The sequence below is a fragment of the Sinocyclocheilus anshuiensis genome, unplaced genomic scaffold (genome assembly GCF_001515605.1).
Source record: "Sinocyclocheilus anshuiensis isolate Anshui unplaced genomic scaffold, SAMN03320099.WGS_v1.1 scaffold850, whole genome shotgun sequence".
In the NCBI taxonomy this organism is placed as follows: domain Eukaryota; kingdom Metazoa; phylum Chordata; class Actinopteri; order Cypriniformes; family Cyprinidae; genus Sinocyclocheilus; species Sinocyclocheilus anshuiensis.
Window position 1 is genome coordinate 1,200,081 of NW_015537937.1, and position 23,329 is coordinate 1,223,409.

The 23,329-nt window shown below is 36.0% G+C and overlaps 2 protein-coding genes across 7 annotated transcripts in view; both read right to left on the reverse strand.

Annotated features, from left to right (window-relative positions):
- Positions 1–806: 806 nt before the first annotated feature.
- LOC107659868 (myelin protein P0-like) lies at positions 807–13,588 on the reverse strand. 4 transcript variants are annotated; one of them, XM_016448979.1, is made up of 6 exons: positions 13,414–13,587; positions 12,140–12,303; positions 10,673–10,886; positions 9,624–9,753; positions 9,007–9,055; positions 807–2,581 (listed from the first exon to the last, which is right to left on the reverse strand). In XM_016448979.1, exons 1-6 carry the CDS (start codon positions 13,457–13,459, stop codon positions 2,564–2,566), a joined length of 621 nt encoding a protein of 206 aa, XP_016304465.1. In that variant the 5' UTR covers positions 13,460–13,587; the 3' UTR covers positions 807–2,563. The 4 variants fall into 4 exon arrangements, with proteins under 4 accessions (XP_016304465.1, XP_016304471.1, XP_016304453.1 ...); XM_016448985.1 differs by having other exon boundaries at positions 2,564–2,680; XM_016448967.1 differs by lacking the exon at positions 807–2,581 and adding an exon at positions 2,687–4,268 and having other exon boundaries at positions 13,414–13,588.
- Positions 13,589–21,687: 8,099 nt separating this feature from the next.
- Positions 21,688–23,329, reverse strand: part of LOC107659894 (DNA ligase 1-like) — a 20,647-nt gene continuing 19,005 nt past the window's right edge. For all 3 annotated transcript variants that reach the window (XM_016449010.1, XM_016449004.1, XM_016448997.1), the window contains exons 24-27: positions 23,108–23,161; positions 22,873–23,016; positions 22,633–22,725; positions 21,688–21,932 (exon numbers count right to left, since the gene is read on the reverse strand). In XM_016449010.1, the coding sequence (XP_016304496.1) occupies positions 21,858–21,932; positions 22,633–22,725; positions 22,873–23,016; positions 23,108–23,161 (366 nt within the window). In that variant the 3' untranslated portion in view covers positions 21,688–21,857. The remainder of the gene's footprint in view (positions 21,933–22,632; positions 22,726–22,872; positions 23,017–23,107; positions 23,162–23,329) is intronic.

A 23,329-nucleotide genomic window follows, 5' to 3' on the forward strand; every position in this document is an offset into this window, starting at 1 on the left:
ACCAAGGCTCTTCTTTGTCAATTGCTCAGTTTGGCCAGGAAGCCAGCTCTAGTAAGTGTCCTAGTTGTTCCGAACTTCTTCCATTATGGAAAGTGGAGGCTACATGCTTCTGTGAACCTTCAGTATAATTATGGGATATTATATAAAATTCATTGATGTGTGAACCTGTTGCCCCATGTTTTTCTCGTTACAAAGAAGCGTATTAAGCATTTAATTTTGATGTTTACTTAATTTTGTATGTTTATTGCTAGAAAAATAAGGGTTTTAAAAAGTAAAACAGGATTTAAACTCCATAGAAAATAGAATCAAATAGAATGAAAAAGAATAAACGGATTTTATAAACATAAGCACGCGCTTTTAGGCCTACTGACAATTTGTTGACAACTAAAATGCGTTATTTTTGAACGTTTCACGTCCTCTTTGGCAGCCTGATCTTGAAATGCGAAAATCTTGAATTTGTTTTAATTCTACAGCGCATAAGAAACCTTTTAACTGCATCTTCAAACATTTTACTATCCATAATGTTATATTCACACATATATTCACCTGGTATGCGTTCGCCAGAGGTAGTAACCATAGCAACAGGAGGCGCTCGAGCGCTGGGTCTTTATTGAAGAGTAGGCTACAGTAAATTGAGAAAACATAATTTTGGCGTTATTTATACTATTAGCTCTTTCACATGTCTGTAAAAGTATACATAAAAAAACGATGTTGACTAGCCCGTGCGCCAAAACAACACACGACATAAAAGTAAACAAGAGTCACACGAATTTATGAACTTTTTTTTTTTACATTTTCAACTTGCCCAGTTATGCAGTTCTTACATTAATACATGTATCTTTTAGTCTACATCTAAACCATACTTTATAGAGTTATTTACTCATCTGCATCACTGATGGTTATTCAGGTGATTCTTTCAGTGCACACAAAAACACATAAGGGATCTGATTTTTTTATTGACGTTTTTCTGAAATTATTTAAACTTGAGATTTTTCTTTTTACAAGACATTTTACAGAAAACCAAAGTTAGCTGTGTTAAAGCCAAAATAAAGGTACAAAATAATTAGACTTTTTAATGGAGTTTCAAGAAAGAACGGTTACCTAGACCTGTACCAATACAGGTGCCCAATACATACAACATGGGAATTCCCCAATATTTAAACACAGTTTAATGGCAGGTACCATGTGGCTGCTCGACATTTACTCTGAGATGCATAAAAAGCATCTGTCTGTAGGCTAACAAACATATTTCCCACAAGCCCTTGCAATTCTATAGCTTTTCCTAGCATTCCCACTGAGAGACCATGCATGGTTTGGGGCTGACATGCATAGACATGAAGACTTGAACAGAAAAACATATCCTGTGAGACTGAGATGTTTATTGTACTTTGGCATGACTTTTCACCTGAATATGAGTTCAGTCCAAGTCTTCATCCCAGTATTTTATAATTTATTTCTCTCTCAAAAACTTCCAAAAAACTGTCCACCCTCATAGCATCACTTCCCGTAGCCTTAACATGCCAACGTCCCGATGGTAAACACTGTCATGAAGAAACAACCACATGAAATCTGCCATGTCAGTCAAATGAAAGTGTAGAAATATTATTAAACATCATTAAACTCTATTACATTTGCTTCCAACACACAAACAGTCCCAGGGTGCTGCTGCACAGCTTGTCATTACTAACGATGACGTGACGAATGTTGTTTTTATGTCGTTTTGTTCCCCAAACACGTTGACAGGTTACAGACATATCGTCAGACTTAAAACACACATGCAAAAATCGTGAAAAACACGCATCTATCGTAGTCAGCAGAGAGCTAGCTAAAAGAACTTCCATTTTTTGCATTGACATCTTTGCGACAGTACGGCCGAATGAAAATGTTTTCTCCTGTGGGCAGCAGGGGGGCAGGAGAGAGCACTTGGGTATTCTTACCAGCAGAAACAGGGGATGAGAAGAGGTGGTGGTGGATGAGTATTCATGATAGTTAGAGGAGGATTAGAGAGAGGAGAAGTAAAACTATGACTCTGGTTGGAGCGATGGGCCTTGCCAATGATATGTGTGGAGATGTTTGGGGAAAAAGTGCAACTGTAGGAGCCGGCCCTCACTGGACAGAAGGAAGACATAGATAGTTCTCCAGTTACAAGAGAGTGTTAAAATAATCAGCTGTTTGTCAGACAACAGCTTATGCGGACAGACGTGAGAATTTGACTTAGAGTATCAAGTAACTCTCACACAGCGTGTGTGTTTGAATGTCTCTGCCAACAGTATCAACGTCATTTTGGGTATTTCAGTCACTGCAGTCAGAGCAAAAACACACCACAACTCTAAGTCAGATTCAAATTCCTGTCAAAAAAACCCTATTGTGATAGCACTTAAAATTGCTTGATGGGATACATGAGATGACGCCATGAGTGTTAGTGTGTGTTGGATGAAATGTGAACAAATTTTATGTGACTGAAATTAAATTTTAACAGTGAGGAAGTGTGTTTGTTTCCATGACTAAAAAAAAAAACTAGTGCTATATTTAGCTTTCAGTAAAAGAAGGATGGGGAGGGAGGCTACTTTAGGGGGCCGGCCTACAGGAAGTGATGTAATAGCACCAGTATATCAGATAACAAGAATGGTGAAAGAATAGATGGAAAAGTAGAAAAAAGACAAAAAAGGTGTCAGAAGTGCTATAAGGGAGAGAGATTAGAGAATAGGAAGACCAAAGACAGAAAAAAAAAACAGAGAGACAGGCAGTAAAACAAAGAAAGAGGGAGGGAATGAGAAAAAAGGCAGTTAATATAAAGTTTCCAAAATAATTTTTTAACAAAAGTACAAAGTGTGAAAAGTGTACAGCTTGGATTGTGTTCTTGTATAAGATTGTATGTGTATATATATATATATATATATAGAGAGAGAGAGAGAGAGAGAGAGAGAGCGGTCTGTCACTTAACAAGAGGAAACCATTCTGCCACTATTACAGCTCTCACAAACTGTCAGTGTGTGCGTAATGGATGGCTCAAAGCTCTGGGTTTTGTTGTGAATGTGTGATTTAAAAAAAAAAAAAAAAAAAGACTGTGTCCTAACCGGTTGCAACACAACAACTTGTTTTCCCTGAAAGCAAAAACTGAGCGCATTTTCACAGAACAGATGTATGTACAATATACGACTCGAGTGGGGTTCAAAAGTCCACAATGAAAACCTGGGATTTGAGCTAATGTAAACCTGGAAACATGCCAGAAGGTTTTAGGATTTAGGACTTAAAATGATGCACTATTTGTAGTAATGAGAAATATCGTGCATGCAAACTCTTTTTACAAAATTTGTACAGTAAGATGTTCTTGCTTCCACTTGAGCTCAAGATGACGTTTGGACCATCTCAAATCAGGTTTTACACAAACTTGTGGAGTTCAAGCAGCTCGAATGCTGCTCTTAAGCAAAAGAGGGACAAATCAAATACTAACAGATTCTGAAATTCATATACATTTTTTTTATTCATTTTTTTTAATAAAATTTTCTTTCAAATTGTTAAGCTGATTATATAGTTTATCATCAAAATGTACTGAAATAAAAAAATGCAAAATACAGTAGAAGCTATGCAGAATTTTGAACCTCACTGAATGCGGAGAGTGCTTTTGAATTAATTAGATTTTAATGTGGGCGGAGCTACATAGATGAACACAGCAAGGACAGAACACAAACAACCCACATGATATCAGATTATATAATAATTATGTATTATAATCATAAAATATCTTGTCACAGCTGCAAGTAAATTCATAGATATTGTGTTTGTAGTTTTATCGTGCCGCACACAGATTGGACACAGTCTTTTTTTTTTTTGTGGAACCACACTTTTTTCATTTGGAATTGAATTCAAATGAGACAAATTTCACCCCTCTCCTGTCCTCCGGTTTTTAAGGATTCATCTTTATCTCCTTGCCTCCAAAACTCTCCACCACCCCCTTTTCATACCTGTCTCTCTCACTTGAGAGTGAATTTGCGCGCGAGTTGAGAAAAGACCGCAGCGGGACTCGTTTTAGTTTGCCCTCCCTCTCTCTCCTGTTTAGTGAGCTCTAGCTCAATGGTCATAAGAACCCTGCCCTGCCTGCCCATCCCCGCTGCCTCTTCCTGGGCTTGGGTCTGGGTGGAGGAGGCCCCGCTCAGGAGCTCTAGCTCTCTGCTCCACAATCCCTATTTCTTCTCCCTGCGAGACTCCTGTTTCTTCTTCTCTGACGCTGCCGCTTTCAGCTTGGCCGGATCCGTCACAGCCAAAGCCTGGAAAGAGAGGGAGTGTGGAGAGGGGAGGAGTGAGTCACTACGGGAGGAAAGAGAGAGAGAGAGAGAAATAGAGGAATAAAAAGAAAGCAAGAATGAGAACGAGAAAGGGGAGAAGGAAAAAGAAGGGCTTGTGGGTTAGGTGGGAATGGTCAGATGAGTTTAACGGATATGAGGAACCAGAATAAGGGAGGTAGTTTCATTACAGAAGAGAAGAAGAAGAAGAAGAAGAAAGAGAGTGAAATGCTAAACGAGGGGTTAGAAGGAGATGAACACCAGGGGAACTTTCGGTTTCTGGAAAGGGAGGACAAAACAGGAAGTGGCCAGTTAGGGAGTGATAGCGTGACATCACAGCACCTAAATAAAAGAATCTGTATACAGCTGACCTTTGACCCCTTGGGATGCTGAAACATGTTTGATTATCTTTTGTTTTTTCATAAAGAAGGTTCAGTTCTGTCAGAAACCTGAAATGGTGCTGCATGTAACTCAGTTAAAGGTGAAGTGAATCTTTTTTTTTTCAAGTAAAATACTTTCTTTTAACCCAGTTTTACAGTGAGTAAAACATTTCATTCTAAGTTTATGGCAGGATGTCCAGTTTGTCAAAACTATAAAAGGGTGGTAGGAGGGTTTTGGAAAGATACTGTCAAAAATAATGCCATTTTCGTTTGATGCTACTAGTAGTGCATAAATTAATCACTTCACCTTTAAAGGAATATTCCAGAATAAATACAAGTTAAACTTGATTACCACAGAATTTAGAATTCTGTTGACAGAACTTAACTTGTTTTTAACCCAAAAATATTCCTTTAAGTTCTTTGTGACATCAAATCTAGAAATAGGTCACAGAAAGGTTTAGTTTTTTTTTTTTACTGCTTTTGTAATATAAATACACTTTAAACTCATGTAAAACTATACAGCAAGTTTCTGCTATGGGATTTTAAAGTCCTGAGATCTTAGTTCTAGTCTGCAGCCCATAGAATCTTTATCAACCTGCATTCAGTTCACTGGATATTGGAGGGTGGACTGGGTTTACACTGACAGAACCAAGAAAATAAAGAAGTGAAAGAGAAAGAGTGAAGCTGACAGGAGACGCACACAGAGGAGCACAAATAGAGGAGCGTATACTGAAACCGATGACAGAAAGAAAGAAAGAAGAAAGGCAATAAAGACAGAAAGAACATAAACAATACAAGATTGGAAATCTGCTAGTTTGATCCTGTAAGAGATTAGATGTGTGTGAGGAAGGCAGTGGCTTGATTGTACATGATGGTGTTTGTCATTATATAATATATGATTAAAGCAGATACATGATTCAGTCTGACAGCATTTTACTGTTCACCTGTGGAGAGAACGGAGGACAGCAGGAAAGGGAGGGGACGAGACAGCTAGAGGAGAAAAATCAGTGATATGAAGGAAGAGAAGGATAATGGCATGGAAAAGTGCACAGAAGAAAATAAACCCAGAGAGATAGAAAAAAAAAAGTAAGGTGGTATGTAAATGAATGGCACGTTAGCACAGAAAAAGATGTATGAGCTCCATTTGACTGCCAGCTCAATGACACTGATATGGTGATCCCTAAGTCCACAGGACCATAGGGAAGAGCCGAGAGTGATAATGAATTCTTAAATCTGGACCACAAATCAATTTCCATTTTCTGCATTTTGGTTTAACCTTTAATGTCATCCCATTGGTATCTTAAGAATTGTTATACTGTAGCCTAATATATATATATATATTCATTACAGAAGAGAAGAAGAAGAAGAAGAAGAAAGAGAGTGAAATGCTAAACGAGGGGTTAGAAGGAGATGAACACCAGGGGAACTTTCGGTTTCTGGAAAGGGAGGACAAAACAGGAAGTGGCCAGTTAGGGAGTGATAGCGTGACATCACAGCACCTAAATAAAAGAATCTTTATACAGCTGACCTTTGACCCCTTGGGATGCTGAAACATGTTTGATTATCTTTTGTTTTTTCATAAAGAAGGTTCAGTTCTGTCAGAAACCTGAAATGGTGCTGCATGTAACTCAGTTAAAGGTGAAGTGAATCTTTTTTTTTTCAAGTAAAATACTTTCTTTTAACCCAGTTTTACAGTGAGTAAAACATTTCATTCTAAGTTTATGGCAGGATGTCCAGTTTGTCAAAACTATAAAAGGGTGGTAGGAGGGTTTTGGAAAGATACTGTCAAAAATAATGCCATTTTCGTTTGATGCTACTAGTAGTGCATAAATTAATCACTTCACCTTTAAAGGAATATTCCAGAATAAATACAAGTTAAACTTGATTACCACAGAATTTAGAATTCTGTTGACAGAACTTAACTTGTTTTTAACCCAAAAATATTCCTTTAAGTTCTTTGTGACATCAAATCTAGAAATAGGTCACAGAAAGGTTTAGTTTTTTTTTTTTACTGCTTTTGTAATATAAATACACTTTAAACTCATGTAAAACTATACAGCAAGTTTCTGCTATGGGATTTTAAAGTCCTGAGATCTTAGTTCTAGTCTGCAGCCCATAGAATCTTTATCAACCTGCATTCAGTTCACTGGATATTGGAGGGTGGACTGGGTTTACACTGACAGAACCAAGAAAATAAAGAAGTGAAAGAGAAAGAGTGAAGCTGACAGGAGACGCACACAGAGGAGCACAAATAGAGGAGCGTATACTGAAACCGATGACAGAAAGAAAGAAAGAAGAAAGGCAATAAAGACAGAAAGAACATAAACAATACAAGATTGGAAATCTGCTAGTTTGATCCTGTAAGAGATTAGATGTGTGTGAGGAAGGCAGTGGCTTGATTGTACATGATGGTGTTTGTCATTATATAATATATGATTAAAGCAGATACATGATTCAGTCTGACAGCATTTTACTGTTCACCTGTGGAGAGAACGGAGGACAGCAGGAAAGGGAGGGGACGAGACAGCTAGAGGAGAAAAATCAGTGATATGAAGGAAGAGAAGGATAATGGCATGGAAAAGTGCACAGAAGAAAATAAACCCAGAGAGATAGAAAAAAAAAAGTAAGGTGGTATGTAAATGAATGGCACGTTAGCACAGAAAAAGATGTATGAGCTCCATTTGACTGCCAGCTCAATGACACTGATATGGTGATCCCTAAGTCCACAGGACCATAGGGAAGAGCCGAGAGTGATAATGAATTCTTAAATCTGGACCACAAATCAATTTCCATTTTCTGCATTTTGGTTTAACCTTTAATGTCATCCCATTGGTATCTTAAGAATTGTTATACTGTAGCCTAATATATATATATATATATTTCCCCACATGGCTTATTGCACACAATTGCAGTATATGTAGCAACAATAAACTTGCCGGTGTGCTTGCATCCTTCAACAAATGTAGTTTTGACACCAATGTTATATCCCAAATCTCCCCTGCTTCTATTTTTGATGAGGTGCAGCTACTCTAGTCTAGACATGTACTGGATTACAAGTATGTTTACATGCATTGTAAATTAGGCTTCATAAACTGGCATGCAGACAGGAGCACAAACACTGAGGTAGATGTAGCTTTAATTGGAGTTTCGACTTCCATGAACCTGACACTTCTTTATTGCTTATTTTTATCATTACATTTATTTTATTATATTTATTTTTATATTTATAAAATTTATAATATTTATAAATAATTACTATTTTATTAAAAAAATAATAATATTACAGTTTAATTTATTATATTTATTATATTATTTTATCTGGTTAAGCCTTAATTAAGCCCAATATACACTATCAGTCAAAAGTTTGGAATAATTAAGAATATTTTTTTTGTTTTTGAAAAAAAAAGAAGTGTATGTTCACCAAGGCTGCATTTATTTAATCATATTTTTTTAAATGTAATTTATTCCAGTGATGGCAAAGCTGAATTTTCAGCAACCATTACTTCAGTCCTCAGTTCAGCAACCATTACTTCTGTGCCACATGATCCTTCAGAAATCATTTTAATATGCCGATTTGGTGCTCAGTTATTATACATGCTCAATTATTAATAATGGTTCTTATTATCACTGGAAACAGTTTTTCTCCTTAATATTTTTTGTGGAATTTCCCCCCCACTAAGGATTCTTTGATAAATAGAAAGTTCAAAAGAACAGCACTTACTTGAATTATGTCTTTACCGTCACTTTGGATCAATTTCATGCACCTTTGCTAAAGAAAAGTATGAATTAATTTTTAACAAATCTTACTTACCTCAAACCTTTGAGTATTGTATCACAGTTTTTACAAAAATATTAAGCAGCACAACTGTTTTCAACATTGCTAATAATTAGAAATATTTCTTAAGCACCAAATCAGCGTATTAGAATGATTTCATGATCATGTGACACTGAAGACCGGAGTAATTGCTGCTGAAAATTCAGCTTTGCATGATAAGAATAAATTGTATTTTAACATATATTAAAACAGAAAATAGTTATTTTAAATTGTAATAATATTTAACAAATTACTGTATTTTTTATCAAATAAATTCCTCCTTGGTCAGCATAAGAATATAAATATTCTGAACTTTTGACTGGAAGTGTGTGGAAATGGACAGACTTGTTTTAAAAAGGATCTTGGTCAAAACTAACCACAGACAAAAGAGGGGGAGACCACTGGAGGACAGGAGGCAGGAGAAAGAAACTAGCAAGCATGTGTGTGTGTGTATGTGAATGTGTGTGTGTGTGTGTGTGTGTGTGTGTGTTTGTGTGCATGCTTAGAGTGGACGCAGGGGGTCACTTGCCTGTTTTTGCTGTGATCCTTCTTTTCCTTTGCCTTTCTTGCCATGTTTACTAAGGGGACAAAAATACAAAAATTGCATGAACAATGTGGCCACCTGGTGGAAGGAGGACTCAACTGCTTGTTAATGTTGTGAAGGTACTCTGATTTATTTATTTTTATTTTTTTTACAGTTGACAAGTTGTTGAACAGTTGTTCAAAGTTGATAGAACAAACACCTCAATCGAAGAACTAATCACTAGATTTGCTAAAGTTTGTCATTTACAAGTAGAACACTATATTGAGTTACTGTACATTAATACGTAATATTTATGGAAGACTATAATGGACAGGCATATAAAAACAAAACAAACAGCAGTTGGTTGCTCAAATATGTGCAGTTCTTGGTAAAATAGTTGTGCATTTAGTATGGCTATGCAAGAATAGGTGACTTAGTAGTCCCCAGTTTGGTTGGGGGTTCTGTCGATGCCTTGCTCATGACGTGTGTTTTTGTGTGAGTGTGTGACTGGTGGGGATCTGGGTTGTGTCGTGGTAAGCGTGTGTGTGTGAATAGGAGTATGTGTGTCAAGGCCGGGCAGAGGGTCGGGTCGGGCTTGAGGGAGCAGATGCTCCCAGACTGACCTCATGCTCAAGCTGAACACTCGTCTGGCGACCAGGAAACGCATCAGATAGTAAATTGCCACAATGAGGATCAGCAGTCCCAACACTACGCCAATAATAGCCCCTGTTATCACACCAGCCTGGACTGGAACTGAGAGAAAAAGAGAGAATATAAAGTGAGAAGCAAGATTAAAGAGCTCCTCTACAGTTTTACTGATCTATTAGTTGCATTGTGTCTTTGCCTTAATGCACCTGTTTTGTGTGGTGTGGGTTTTTACAGACACGACTATATTACTGAAAAATAACTCCAAACAACATCAATCAATGTCCACCTGGAAATGTTCTCATTTTTTCCTCGACATATCCCACTAATACCGCACTGAGAAGTTACATTTACTTTTAAAAGGGAAACAAAGAGGAAAATCAAAAACACCTGTGCAAAAAGGCATTTATTTGATGAATTAGGCTCTGTGTGAGGCATTTGGATTCAACAATGGCTATTTTTCATGGAAATTGTACTCTCAGAAAAAATGTACGACCACACAAGGAAACCACTCAGGTCTCTCTGCTTTACTGTTATTTTGTGCTTCCATTAGCAGCAAACTTTCATCTCCCCCACTAATACCGCACTGAGAAGTTAAATTTACTTTTAAAAGGGAAACAAAGAGGAAAATCAAAAACACCTGTGCAAAAAGGCATTTATTTTATGAATTAGGCTCTGTGTGAGGCATTTGGATTCAACAATGGCTACTTTTCATGGAAATTGTACTCTCAGAAAAAATGTACGACCACACAAGGAAACCACTCAGGTCTCTCTGCTTTACTGTTATTTTGTGCTTCCATTAGCAGCAAACTTTCATCTCCTGCCATATGATCTCCTAGATTTTGTATGCCACCCTGGAATAAGATGGGCCTAAAGGCAAAAAGCAGTCTTGATAGTAACTGCAGCATGAGAGGAAAGCAAAGGGTTTTCTTGTGCAGCACGTTTCTCTGCAAAGCAGCCATTTTTGGTTCTTAAAATCATTTTTTGTTAGTGGATGAAGACAAAAATGTTCAAAGTGATCTGTTACCATTCTCAAACACAAGCAGTCGAACGTTAGAGGGGCTGCCAGCAATGTCAGGTGGGTTCTTGGCATCACAGGTGAAGGTTCCGTTGTCTGCAATGTCGACGTTCTTGATCAGGATAGAACCATCGCGGCGACTGGGGTTCCCCACAAATTCCAGACGGTCCCGGAACGGGCCTTTGTTATCCACATAGGGTACTCCGCCTGTGTAGTGGAAAATCTAAATAATGATAGACAGCTTATATTATCATCCTATATCTTATCATAAAATGTAAAACTATATTAGATTTGATTATATCAAATGCATCAGTTAAAAAGAAAGCCGAGAATTTTCACAGAAAAGCTACTTACAGTGGAAAATGTGATTTTACAGATTTATAATTTTTGATCAAATTACACTTTCTGATAAACTAATTTACAAATTAAATGAAGTCATGCTATTCAATTCACTCTGTTCCACTGCGTAGCATTAGATTTTGAACTACTAGAATTACCTGTATGAAAAAGCATCCAGAAATAAATGCAGCCGGTTGGCCAACTTAAGGACTTGCACGGTACAGTACAATTTGGAAAGCAGAACTACACCCACAAGGAACTAATATTTCTGTTTGCAAGGTAATTATCTCTACAAACCACACAGACACAAGGATATTCCCATGGGGTGGGCATGTTTTCATACAGATATGTGAGTTACACTACCAGTGCATACACCTTTTAACAGGTTTAGGGAAATGCAATCACACTAAATTAATATTATGAGGCCTCATGCTGTAATTGCAAATTAAAATAATAATTAAAAACTTGTGAAACTGAAGTAGCTGCTCTCAAGCAAGCACTGCCTTTTTAATTTTCTTTTCAGATATCCTGGAATATAGACCTACAATAAGGCATCCAGTCAAATTAAGTTATGTGACGTGAAAAAGTCCTTCTTTTGATGTGCCTTTGTTGCCTTGGTTTGCTGAAGAATGCTTGACTATTCAGAAATAAGTGTGACGTTTAAAAAATAAATGATCTCAAATTAAATCAGTGCAGTTAATCTGCAGATTAGTCAATTCATTTATTATAAAATGTTCTGTTCGTTAGTTTCGTGTGTGTTTGTCTGTATAGACACAACATCTTAAAGAGAAAGTTCACCCAAAAACAAACATTCTGTCATTTATTCTCACTCATGTTCTGTCAAACCTGTATAACGTTCTCTCTTGCAAAGAAACACACAAAAAAAGATGTTTAGCAGTCTGTGCTGGCCCCTTTTTTACATACGATGAAAGTGGATGGGGGGCCTGGGTAAAGAAAAGAGCAGCCTGGACATTCTGCCAGATATGTGTTCCATGCTACAATATGCTATATGGGTTGAGTTATTTAAAATGTCATTTTTGGGTTAACTATCACTTTAAATCATTTCTTTCACATAACTGTTGACCAGAAAAGGTGTAGGTGTGTGTTAAAATAGTGAGTTTCTGCATTTCTACGCACAGCGATGCTGTCTCTTGCCCCATCTGAACGGTAGTGCCATGAGAAGGTTACGTCTGGAGAAGTCCATTTCCAAGAGAAGAAAGAGCAGGAGAGTCTGACATCTGTGCCCACCAGCGCATGTCTCTCCCAGCTTGTGTACACAACTATAGCCGTGGTCTGAGAGGCTGGAGCATACAAACGCACAGAGTCAGGAATATTAGCCACATGGGGATACAAATCTAAAAAAAAAATGAATAAAACCGTAAAGTTAGAGATGTGAAATGCAAATAATAATTTTAATTCTAAAGAACATCTCTGAAGCTTGAAAAGTCAACAGTTTGTCACTAAGGATTTCTTTTCAATTATAGCCACAGAAATATTAATTTGCACAAATAAAAAAAATTTAAATATCAAATAAAGTAAACAATTAGATCATAAATTAAACTGAATTTTTCTTACTTCCTCAATTTATTGAACATTACATATTATGTATATATACACAGTGTTGGGGAAAGTTACTTTTAAAAGTAATGCATTACAATATTGCGTTACTCCATAAAAAAGTAACTAAGTATATTAAAAAGTTTATACATAAAAAATTATGATTGTATGTATATATCCCTGACAAGATAGTCTGTCTCACTCCCTCTCTTTGTCTCCTTCTAACATACATATATATATAATTTTTAAGAATTTGGAATAATAAAAACTAAAAAATATGACAACATAAAACAGCATTTGTATTGTTAATATATTCAGTAGAGTAAGCATTTCAAGTACTGTACACGTTAGAAAGTATTACAAAAGCTCAAATTCATTGAATAGACAACTGATACAAAAATAAACCTTGACTCACAAGAAAAAAAAGAACAAATGCTTGTTTTTGTAATGTCCTTGATACTGCAGTTTATTCTAGTTAATATTTTTGTAAAATTAGAAAAACCAAAGAAACAAATACAAATTAAAACAAATAAAAAAAGAACTAAAGACTTAGATATATAATTAAAAGAATAAAAGGTTCTATTTAAAACAGAAAACAGCAGTAAAAATTAAGGAAAGAGTCTCTATATTCTGACTGTGTGATCAGTCTTTTCTGATCTACGTCATTTCTCAAACCTGGCAAATTTTGAACAGGTAGGCAATAGGTGCACAAACAACAGGTGAGTCTGAACGTACAGTAATTCAGTCATACTGTATAGCCACTTATGAGAAGGACTTCTGGTTAGCTTCAAAGTTAGTTTGTTTGCTTTGTTGTCACAAAATGATGAAATGCAAGATGGATGAAATGTATTTACCTATGCCCAAGAGCACCACGGACGTCAGTGCCAGTACAGACAGCATGATCTCCCTCCGATCTCCCCGCAGGTCAGTATGTGAGGGGTTCCGAGAGAGCGAGGGATGGAGAAAGGAGAAGAGATGGAGGGAAGAAGGCAATGAGACTAGAGGGCATCAAGATGAGACTATTCAGTCCTGGACTTTATACCCAACCACACCCCAAACTTAAGCCCCACCTCCACCACCTCATTATCTCTTGCCTTCTCTTTCTTTGGCCCCGTCCCTGACATGATAGTCTTTCTCGCTCCCTCTCTTTGTCTCCTTCTAAAAGACAGTCTATGAACACGATATAGAAAGGACAAGTGATACAATAACCTGAGAATGAATCCTCTCTCTCACTCTCCAGCCAGTTTATAAAAGCATCGCAGCATCTGTTTGACGAGGAAAGATCAAATTTGAAGGACAAAGACATTGCAGCATTAAAGAAAGACAATCTCTAAGTGAGTCAGATTATGTTTGGAGTTCAGCGTGTGTGTGTGTGTGTGTGTGTGTGTGTATCTGTGGTTTAATACTCTGATACCTCCCTTCTCCTTATCCTGTCACGCTTGAGTGCTGTTTGTCTGTAATCCTTCCTCTCTTATGCTGATGATTCGACTCTATAAACAAAACATACCCGGAGAAGCCGCCGGTCTGAAAACACAATGAGCTGCAGGTCTTTTCCATCTCACCTGTCCTGACTCGGTCGCCATCTGCCTGCCACTCAAAACAGGAAACTGGTTTACAGACCATTCCCCCCATCTGCCATTATTCGGACAAACAGGTTTTAATGTCCTAAATTCAAGCCAAATGGTTGAGCCAATGTTGGCAAAGCAATGTTTTGAAAGCACCATGGTGTTTAGACTATCGGAGGAATCGACCTACCATAATTTGCACATTAAACTGGACCAACACTTCATCTTTAACCCTATAAAGCCTGCTGTATTATGTTTGATATATGAATCTCTAAGGCCTCTAAATTTTCAACATGATCAATGCAACTGAAAAATCTACGACATCCCTTCTGTCATTTGACTTATAGTTGATATTTTTTAGTAAGTAAAACAGCTTTTAATTGTAAAAATATCCACCTTCAGGCTGTGGTACATTTGTTTTTGCAGTGAAATCTGAAAGGATTTTCATAATGTAAACATAAGATTAAATAATATTTCAAGATGAACATTTACTGGACTGAAGCAACTTAGGTTTATGTGATTAAATATCTCCAATGCACTTTTTTTTAAAACAAAAATTATGTTAAAAGTATCAAATATGATTCATCAGGCTTTTGAAGAATGTTTATTTGTACATCTGTTGATCATCGTTGTTTTGCATTATGTTTTGTCCCCCACAATGATGTCTACAGAGCTTTTACATATTGAATAAGGCATAATATTGGGAAATATCGAGTAACAACTCATTTATATGCATTTTATGCAAGTAATCCATTATACTATTATAAACATCTCATTTATTTATATTACAAAGTATCAGAAATTTTATCTTCACTGTTTGGCCATATAAATATTTATATATATACAGTATATATATAATTTTATAAATAATAAAATAATTTTCTGGAGGTGTTTTCTTTATGTTACATAAGTCCGAAATCCAAAATGTATCAAATATGATGGCTAATATAAATAAGCTAAAGGTTCAATAAACGGTTGCACTGTAATTCTGTAATTATTTACTCACTGTCTGTAATTATTTAACACTTACTTCCATTTTATGGTTATAAAGCTTTTCTCAACATTTTTCAGAAAGAAAGGAGAAATGTTTTATTACCATTGAGAAATGGTCATAAAACATTTCTCAAAATATCTTCTTTTTCCACATGAGAAAGAAAGTCATACAAGTTTGGAATGACATGACAGTGAATGAATCATTACATAGTTATGCATTCGGCAGCCACGCCATCTAAAGCGACATACACCGCATAATGATATTCATCTTTCAGTTCATGTATTCCCTAGTAATTGAACCCATGACCTTGGCTTTGATTGCGCTATGCTCTACTGTTTGGGCTACAGGAATGAACAAACCCTTTAACAACTATCCCCTTAACAACAAACAAATGAAATGAATGCATGATGATAACAATATCACATCAAGGAGAAAAGAAAGACGGGGCAAGAGAGTAAGAAAGACAGTGAGAGAGAGAAAGTCACCTCCTGACCCTGTTTCTCCTCTCACTGCCCTTTCTTTCACCAGGACACGTTTATGGGATGAGACAAAGACATCTCTTTCTTCATCCTTCTCTTTTTCCATTTCTCCCTCTCTTCAGATTCCTCTCCTCTGCTGACGTCTTCCAGACACAACAATACAGAGAGACAGACAGAAAGACATGGGGTGAGCGGGCGGATCTAATTTAGAGCTGCTTTCTTTCTCTTCCACCATCGTTGTGTCTGTAGACAAAGGTTTGCATTCTTTTCCTCCTCCAGTCTCCCACCCACTCCTCTTATTCCAGTAAAATGGAATTAAAGCGGACAGAACATATTAGAGAGAGAGATATAAACACATGAGTCGATATGAGGTCACTGGCATAGTGCTATGATAAAACTGACCATTTTGAAGAAGAATCTGGCATCTTTTGAATGTACAGTGTACATCACAAACTTCAAACGTGTTTTACCTTTCCTTCATAACCAGAAAAACTGCATTAGTCGACCGACTCAACTGATTAATTATCCTCAGCAGCATAGCTTTTCCTGCAGAGAAAAAATAAAAGTTAAACCAGTTCAGCTGATGAAAATGTTAAATCAGTTTGAAAATATTATTAATTTTAGATATATATATATTTTTTTGTATTTGCTCTTGCAAATACTTGCATTCTCACCAAGGAACCATTTATTTGATCAAAAATACAATAAAACCGTAATATTGTGAAAAAAAAATATTACAGTTTAAAGTAAGTGTTTTCTATTTGAATATATTTTAAAATTGTATTTACTCCTGGGATGCAAAGCTACATTTTCAGCCTCCAGTCTCCAGTGTCACATGATCCTTCAGAAATTATTCTAATATGCTGATTTTTCTGCTGTTTTTTTATTATTATCAATGTTGAAAACAGTTGTGCTGCTTAATATTTTTTTTGTGGAAACCATAATACTTTTTATAGGATACTTTGATGAACAGAAATGTAAAAAAACAAAAAAATAATTGTAACAGCTTAAAAGTCAATTTAATGTGTCCATGCTGAATAAAAGTAATAATTTCTTTCAAGAAATAATCTGAGCCCAGACCTTTGAGCAGTAGTGTATGTACAGTATCAAAGTATCACTGAAATAGTTTTTGATGAGTTTATAGGGGAATAACTAGTTTGACAGTTTACCATTTGCTGCTAAGCAAACTAACAGGCTAGATAATAAAGTAAAAATAAATACATGCACATTAAAAATGCAACTAATGACAGTTTACTCAACTTGAGAAATGTAATAATATGGCCAGTACGTCAGATAACAAAAGCAGCCGAATATGACATTCCCGTTGGTTTCCAAGGTTACGGGTCCCTTCTCCCTTTCTTTTGAAACTGTGACTGTGAACCTTATTAGACATTTCTGCAAATATGCCAGTTTAGGCATTTCTGGCCAATTTACTGCAATCCTGGAGGAGATACAACTAAAAACAAACGGACAAATAAGAATACATAACTCAAAGATGAGAATGCATAAACAAGGCAATGCAATCGGGTTTACGCTAATGCGAGTATATTAGACATGTTTGTTGCATACGGATGGAAATCAAAGAGCATGACCACAGTGTTGACATTGGGTTTGACTTTGAAAGCAGGACCAATCAAAATGTGCCATCAGCTGAATCCCAAATGAGAGCTACTGGAACACACAGTCTTGAGTGACAGCTGTAGAATGAGCGCGGGGAGAGAAAGACAGGCTGGTGAAAAACCTGCGAAAGAGAGAAAATTGAGAAAAGATAAGAGATGACTGTGTATGTGTGTGACGCACAGACGCAAAAAAGCAGCAGTGTATACATGAGAATAAACCACTGAAGACTAATGTGAAATGGAACTGAAATGATTGCATATCTACTTTATATACTGCTGAAAGTATCTTTACAAATGACTGTAAAAATATGCAAAAACACCGTAAAGATTTGTCAGGGAGTTTTGATGGGAAGGTCATTTTATATCAACCATACTGAAAACATTATCACTGTTTGTTTGTTTTTTGTTGTTGTTGTTTTTTTAGATATATTGATGTTTTAGCTGGCATTCATACACAAAACAAAACAAAAAATAAATCATTAAAATAAAATATTTTTATGGCTGTCAAAGTAAACCGTGACATCAGAGAATATTTTAATGTTAACTGTAATATATTCTTTATATTATCATAATTATATCACAAAAAACTTAAAGCTGTCCGACATCATCAAACATATACACCTACTAGAAAAAAGAGGTGACATTCATATAATAAAATAAATTAAAACAAACTAAAATAATTTTTATGGCTGTGAAAGTTAGCAGTGACATCAGAGAATATTTTAATGTTAACTATAATATGTGACCCTGGAGCACAAAACCAGTCCTAAGTCGCTGGGGTATATTTGTAGCAATAGCCAAAAATACATTGTATGGGTCAAAATTATTGATTTTTCTTCTATGCCAAAAATCATTAGGATATTAAGTAAAGATCATGTTCCATGAAGATATTTTGTAAATTTCCTACTGTAAATATATTAAAACTTAATTTTTGATTAGTAATATGCATTGCTAAGAACTTCATTTGGACAACTTTAAAAGGCGATTTTCTCAATATTTTGATTTTTTTGCACCCTCAGATTCCAGATTTTCAAATAGCTGTATCTTGGCCACATATTGCCCTATCCTAACATACATCAATGGAAAGCTTATTTATTCAGCTTTCAGATTATGTATAAATCTCAATTTCGAAAAATTGACCCTTATGACTGGTTTGTGGTCCAGGGTCACATATATTATCACAATTAGGCTATATCCCCAAATACACACATACACAGTCCAAAACAAAAAAAAAACAACAAAAAAAACTTAAAGCTGTCTGACATCAAAAACACGCCTACTAGCAACAAAGGTGACATTCATAAAATAAAATAAAGCAAAAAAAAAACTGATCGCACAAACATCAGATATTATTTAAATATTTTACCTGTAACTTATTCTTCGTATTATTATCTTCACAAAAACAGCATAAATGGGTAATTATGCACAAAATGTATGTAGCTGTTTTTATTTTTTAGAAAGGAGGTCATTATATTTTGTGGTCCATGGCAATGAAAAGTTAGAAAAGCCATTGTTTAACACTAAAATGTAAGACAAATGTTCACAGTCAGGCCACTAATGGCATCACACACATCACACAGCTGAAAATAAACAGTGACACAATAGAGTCTCACAACACATAAACTGTCCTAAAAGAGGCTCAAAGCAAATGCTGAGCATTTTGGGAAATTAAGACTAACCTATCCGAGCACAAAGAACATAGAGTTCTGAATATAATAATAAATTACTAAAACTTTAAAATTAACATGAAAACTGAAGAAAAAAATATTGAAAATATTAATAAAATCTATAGTATCTCAATGATACTAAAACTGACAAGTCACAATGTAGTACTGTTGTTTTGATTTTGAACTGTTTTATTTTAAATCTAATAAACCTCTTTTTGTAAAATATTTTACTTAAAGTATGATCACTCTAAATGCCACTAGTTTTGATAAATTATATCATTTGTTATATAATGCAATAAAATTATATAACAAATGAAAACATGCAATGCACATTCTTACATACAGTATTTATTTAAGTGGTTTCACTGTATGAATACTTTTTAAGCCATGCAGTGTACATTATATCTGATGACATTAGGCCTATGTATGTCACCAAGTAGACACATCCACACACACTCCACAGCAAAGGAGCCCTAAAAACTGTCTGACATCATCAAACCCAAGCCATCGACTGTGGCAGCAACACACACACACAAACACACACACACACACACCTAATGGCAACAGAGCTGACATTCAGCTGGGTCACGTCGGGACAAAGAAGCGATCTGTCTTTTCTGCCTCCCTCCATTCTACCCTCGGCTCTTGTTCTCACATGGCAGGGATGTCACAGCGAGCACCAAAACAAGGGATGCAGGGAGAGAGATGAAGGGATGCAGAGGAGGGGCATAAAATAGAGAACAAAAGCATTGTTTGGACTCAAAGATGAGTTATTGTGTTGAGGAACCGTGTGCTGGAGTAGGAGTGAGGAACTTGGAGAGAGAGAGAGAAATTTGGGGCCAATGTGGTGTTTTACTTTCTCTCTGCCCCTGTCAATGGAGGAAGACAGAGAACGGGCCTCGTTTGACTCATTCCAATGATTTTGTGACCTACAACACTCTCAGGGAGTGTTTGAGACTGTTTGCTGATAAGTTAGCATGACACACACGCGGTCCTCTGGGTGGAGAGCGGTTTATTTACCCTGAGGAAACAGTCTGGCAGCGAAACCTTTGAGCACTTGCACACACTTATTCTGGTCCATACATAAGGAATACAAGCCCAGAAGAGATAGTGCAGTCAAGAATGAAAATTATCAACATTTACTCACCCTCAAGTCATTCCAAACACGTATATGTCTCTTTTTTGGATCATAAAAGGAAAAATGAACACGAATCTGGTAGCTTTCGTCCATACAATTACAGCGAACAGGTACCGAAGCTTTCAAGCTTCAAAAAGGACAGATGAAACCATCATAAATGTGGTCCAGATGACTCGTACGCTAGGATATATTCCAGAAGTCTTCTGAATTCATAGAATAGTGTATAATGTTTACGTGTGAGCAAGACTCAAATTTAAAGGAATACTTTACAAAAAAATTAAAACTGTGCCATCACTTACTCGCCCTCATGTCATCCCAAAACTTTCTTCTGTGAAACAAAAGATAAACTATTTTTGTCCATACAGAAATATACAATTTGTATAGTTGAAACAGCTTAAACAAATAAAAAAAGTGCTTGTTTTTATTTAGTAAAAATAAAACCACACAAAACACGAATAATGCATGGTTATTCTCAGATTAGCATACTGCACAGTGTTAACTGTTTAAAATTAGAACGTTAAAGTACACAATAAAAATGTATTACATTTTTGTGTAAAAACGTCTTTATTTTTGGGAGTCCAAGCAAATAATCAACGTTTTCACATTAGAAATGGAGTCAAGCACATTGCATTATAGGAAGATCTCCAGTGTTAGATGAAGAAAAGAAAAAAAACTAAATTTAAGCTGAACAGAAAAAAAAACATCATAATTTATAAAAGCACAACAAATTATTAAAGACTAAAGTTAAAAACAATTCAATAATATTAATAAACAATATACATTGTAAATAACACTAAAACAACTCTCAGTTACTCTCAGTAAACATACTGCATACTGCCATTCTGAGCACAGCCTGTGTATATATTAGGATGACTAGATTGGTTTAGTTCTTAGATTCCAGTTAATAAAAACATGTGGTTATAACACAACCCCTTACTAATGAACAGCAGAGTCATTTAGCCGAATGCGTCAAGGCTCTTAAAATCAATGCTCTTATCTGCAATCCAAACCAAGCAAGTACATTCAGCTCATGGGCTATTTTAATGAGCGCTAACGGTTGAATTATTAATACTGTATTAATTTCACATTAATTAAACTTGTATTAATTCATTGCAATTCCTTTCTCAAAGACTTCCACAGATGGGTGAAGCCTCTCCCACGAATGCTCGCTATTACTAGACTGTCACAGCAACACTTTAAAATTCTCTTTACAGACTTAACTCTGACAGAAGCAGTGTCAAAACCTGCCAGGCTCATTTCAGAGAGGGTGAGCAAAGAGTGGAGAAGAGAAAGGGAATTTTTTGAAGGAAGCAATGGAGAGTACAAAAGCGAGTGATGGAAAGAAAGAGCTGGATAATTTAATTTTCCATCTTTGGTCACTGACAATAGATCCGTTGCCCAATTCATTGGAAACCCACAACGCTAAAGATACACACTTCAACATGAATATGCACTCACATGATCGTCTGTGCATAGATACACACTTAAAATGGCCTATTGATGGGCATTCATAAGCTGATAAATGTGAGAAATTCAACTATGAACCCAAGGGATCACATGCAAAGTACACAAAACAGACATAACAAAAGGCAAAAACATTCACAAAAACTGGTGGAAAAACACCCAAGGCAGTCAGTTTGTGAAAAGCAAGTTTATTTTAGCTCCGCATCATTGAAAGACTATTTATTTACATGTTCATTTCCATTTTTCATTAAGTCGCACAATATCACAGCATTAAAATTCAGCACATTAATATGCAACAAAATATTGAAAAACGCTCCATTGCCCAATAGGAATAAGACAAGCTGACATCAGGAGCCAATCAGAGCTCAGCGATCAATAGTAGTCCTCCAGATCTTGTTTTTCACCCTGATTTTGAATCTGCTGCTGTTTCTTGTAAAGATCTGCAATCTGAAAGAGAGAAAGAGAGAAAGACTGATGCAGGAGATCAGAATAGTTCATTTTGAGAGGGTGTGTTTGTGTGCCTGTGCGTTTCCAACCATCGGGAGACAGGAATAAAAGAAAACCGAAATAAATGAACTGTGAAAATGAGGGGGAAAAGAAAGAAAGACAGTGTGGAGCGTAAAAAGATGGATTTCCTTTAACGGATCCACTCCACTTGCTCCACTAAATCACGATGTCATGAAGCTCCGAACTATGCCAATGTCATCACGTTTGACTTTCAGAAGGAAAAACTACTTTAAAATCTCACTCTTCCTGTCTCATATGCCATGGAACTACATCACACACACACATACGGTGCCATATCCTGCATTTTCCATATATTATGCACTTACGACATTTGCTTCTGAAAGGAACGTCCCATGTGGGGTAATTACTGTTGACTCCTACACTTGTGCTTTTTCTACTATATTTTTTTATTTATAAAGAAATGAATGAAATATTGATTATATATATTTATTTATAAGTTATTTATATTATATCTTTTATTAAGTATTTCTTACTCATTTCAATGTCAAAACACATCTTTGCTTTACTTTTTCAAACCTTTCGGAGCCACTGTATTCACATTAGCACTATGCATTAACTAAATACACAATAATTCCTCTTGTGTGTCTTGCTCCTTGTTTTTCTGCATTTCATATGTTACCTGTGACCCTGTGGTGGCATCCTCTGGCTTTTTGTCATCTCTAATCCTGAGGTACCGTGGGAAACGAAGTGAAATGCCTTTCTCTGGGTCCACCTGATGGCCAAGAAGAGAATGGCACCATAAAGAGCCAAAGTTAAGCACAATGAGCTAAGACCTGTTACCATGATCTATACAACAAAAACATCAGTCATCAAAAACACTGATTCAGCTTCATGATTCACATGTGCGTGGTGTACTGACCAATCCCATCGCTGCCTTGTAGACCGGAGACAGTGAAAGGTCAGCGCATTTCACCTCCCACACTTGCACCGCCTCCAGCCAGACATCTGGCTCTGCTGATTGGTCCACACGGTAATATGGACGTGGTTTAGGTAAAATGTGCTCCTGAGGTGGATTGCACATAAAGACATTGAACTTTATATATAAATACAGGAATACAAACATGGAAACCAAGAAAGTGCAAATCTTGCTTTACCTTTAAGAAATTGTAATGTTGCTCTAGATCTTCATCTTTGAAGCCTGTTCCAATCTGACACAAATATAACAAATACATGACAAGAACAAACATGACAATTGTATTAATATATACTTTAGCATTTAAATATTTGGGGTCAGTTTATTTTAAATAAATTAATACTTTCATATAGCAAGGACACGCACACACACATATATATATATATATATATATATATATATA

Coding starts and splice junctions, on each gene's coding strand:
- LOC107659868 (XM_016448967.1), bottom strand. CDS start 13,459: ATGCTGTCTGTACTGGCACTGACGTCCGTGGTGCTCTTGGGCATAG. Junction 10,887..12,139: donor GGGCAAGAGACAGCATCGCT/GTGCGTAGAAAT, acceptor ATCATTATTTAG/ATTTTCCACTACACAGGCGG. Junction 9,056..9,623: donor GTGTTCAGCTTGAGCATGAG/GTCAGTCTGGGA, acceptor TTGTCCCCTTAG/TAAACATGGCAAGAAAGGCA.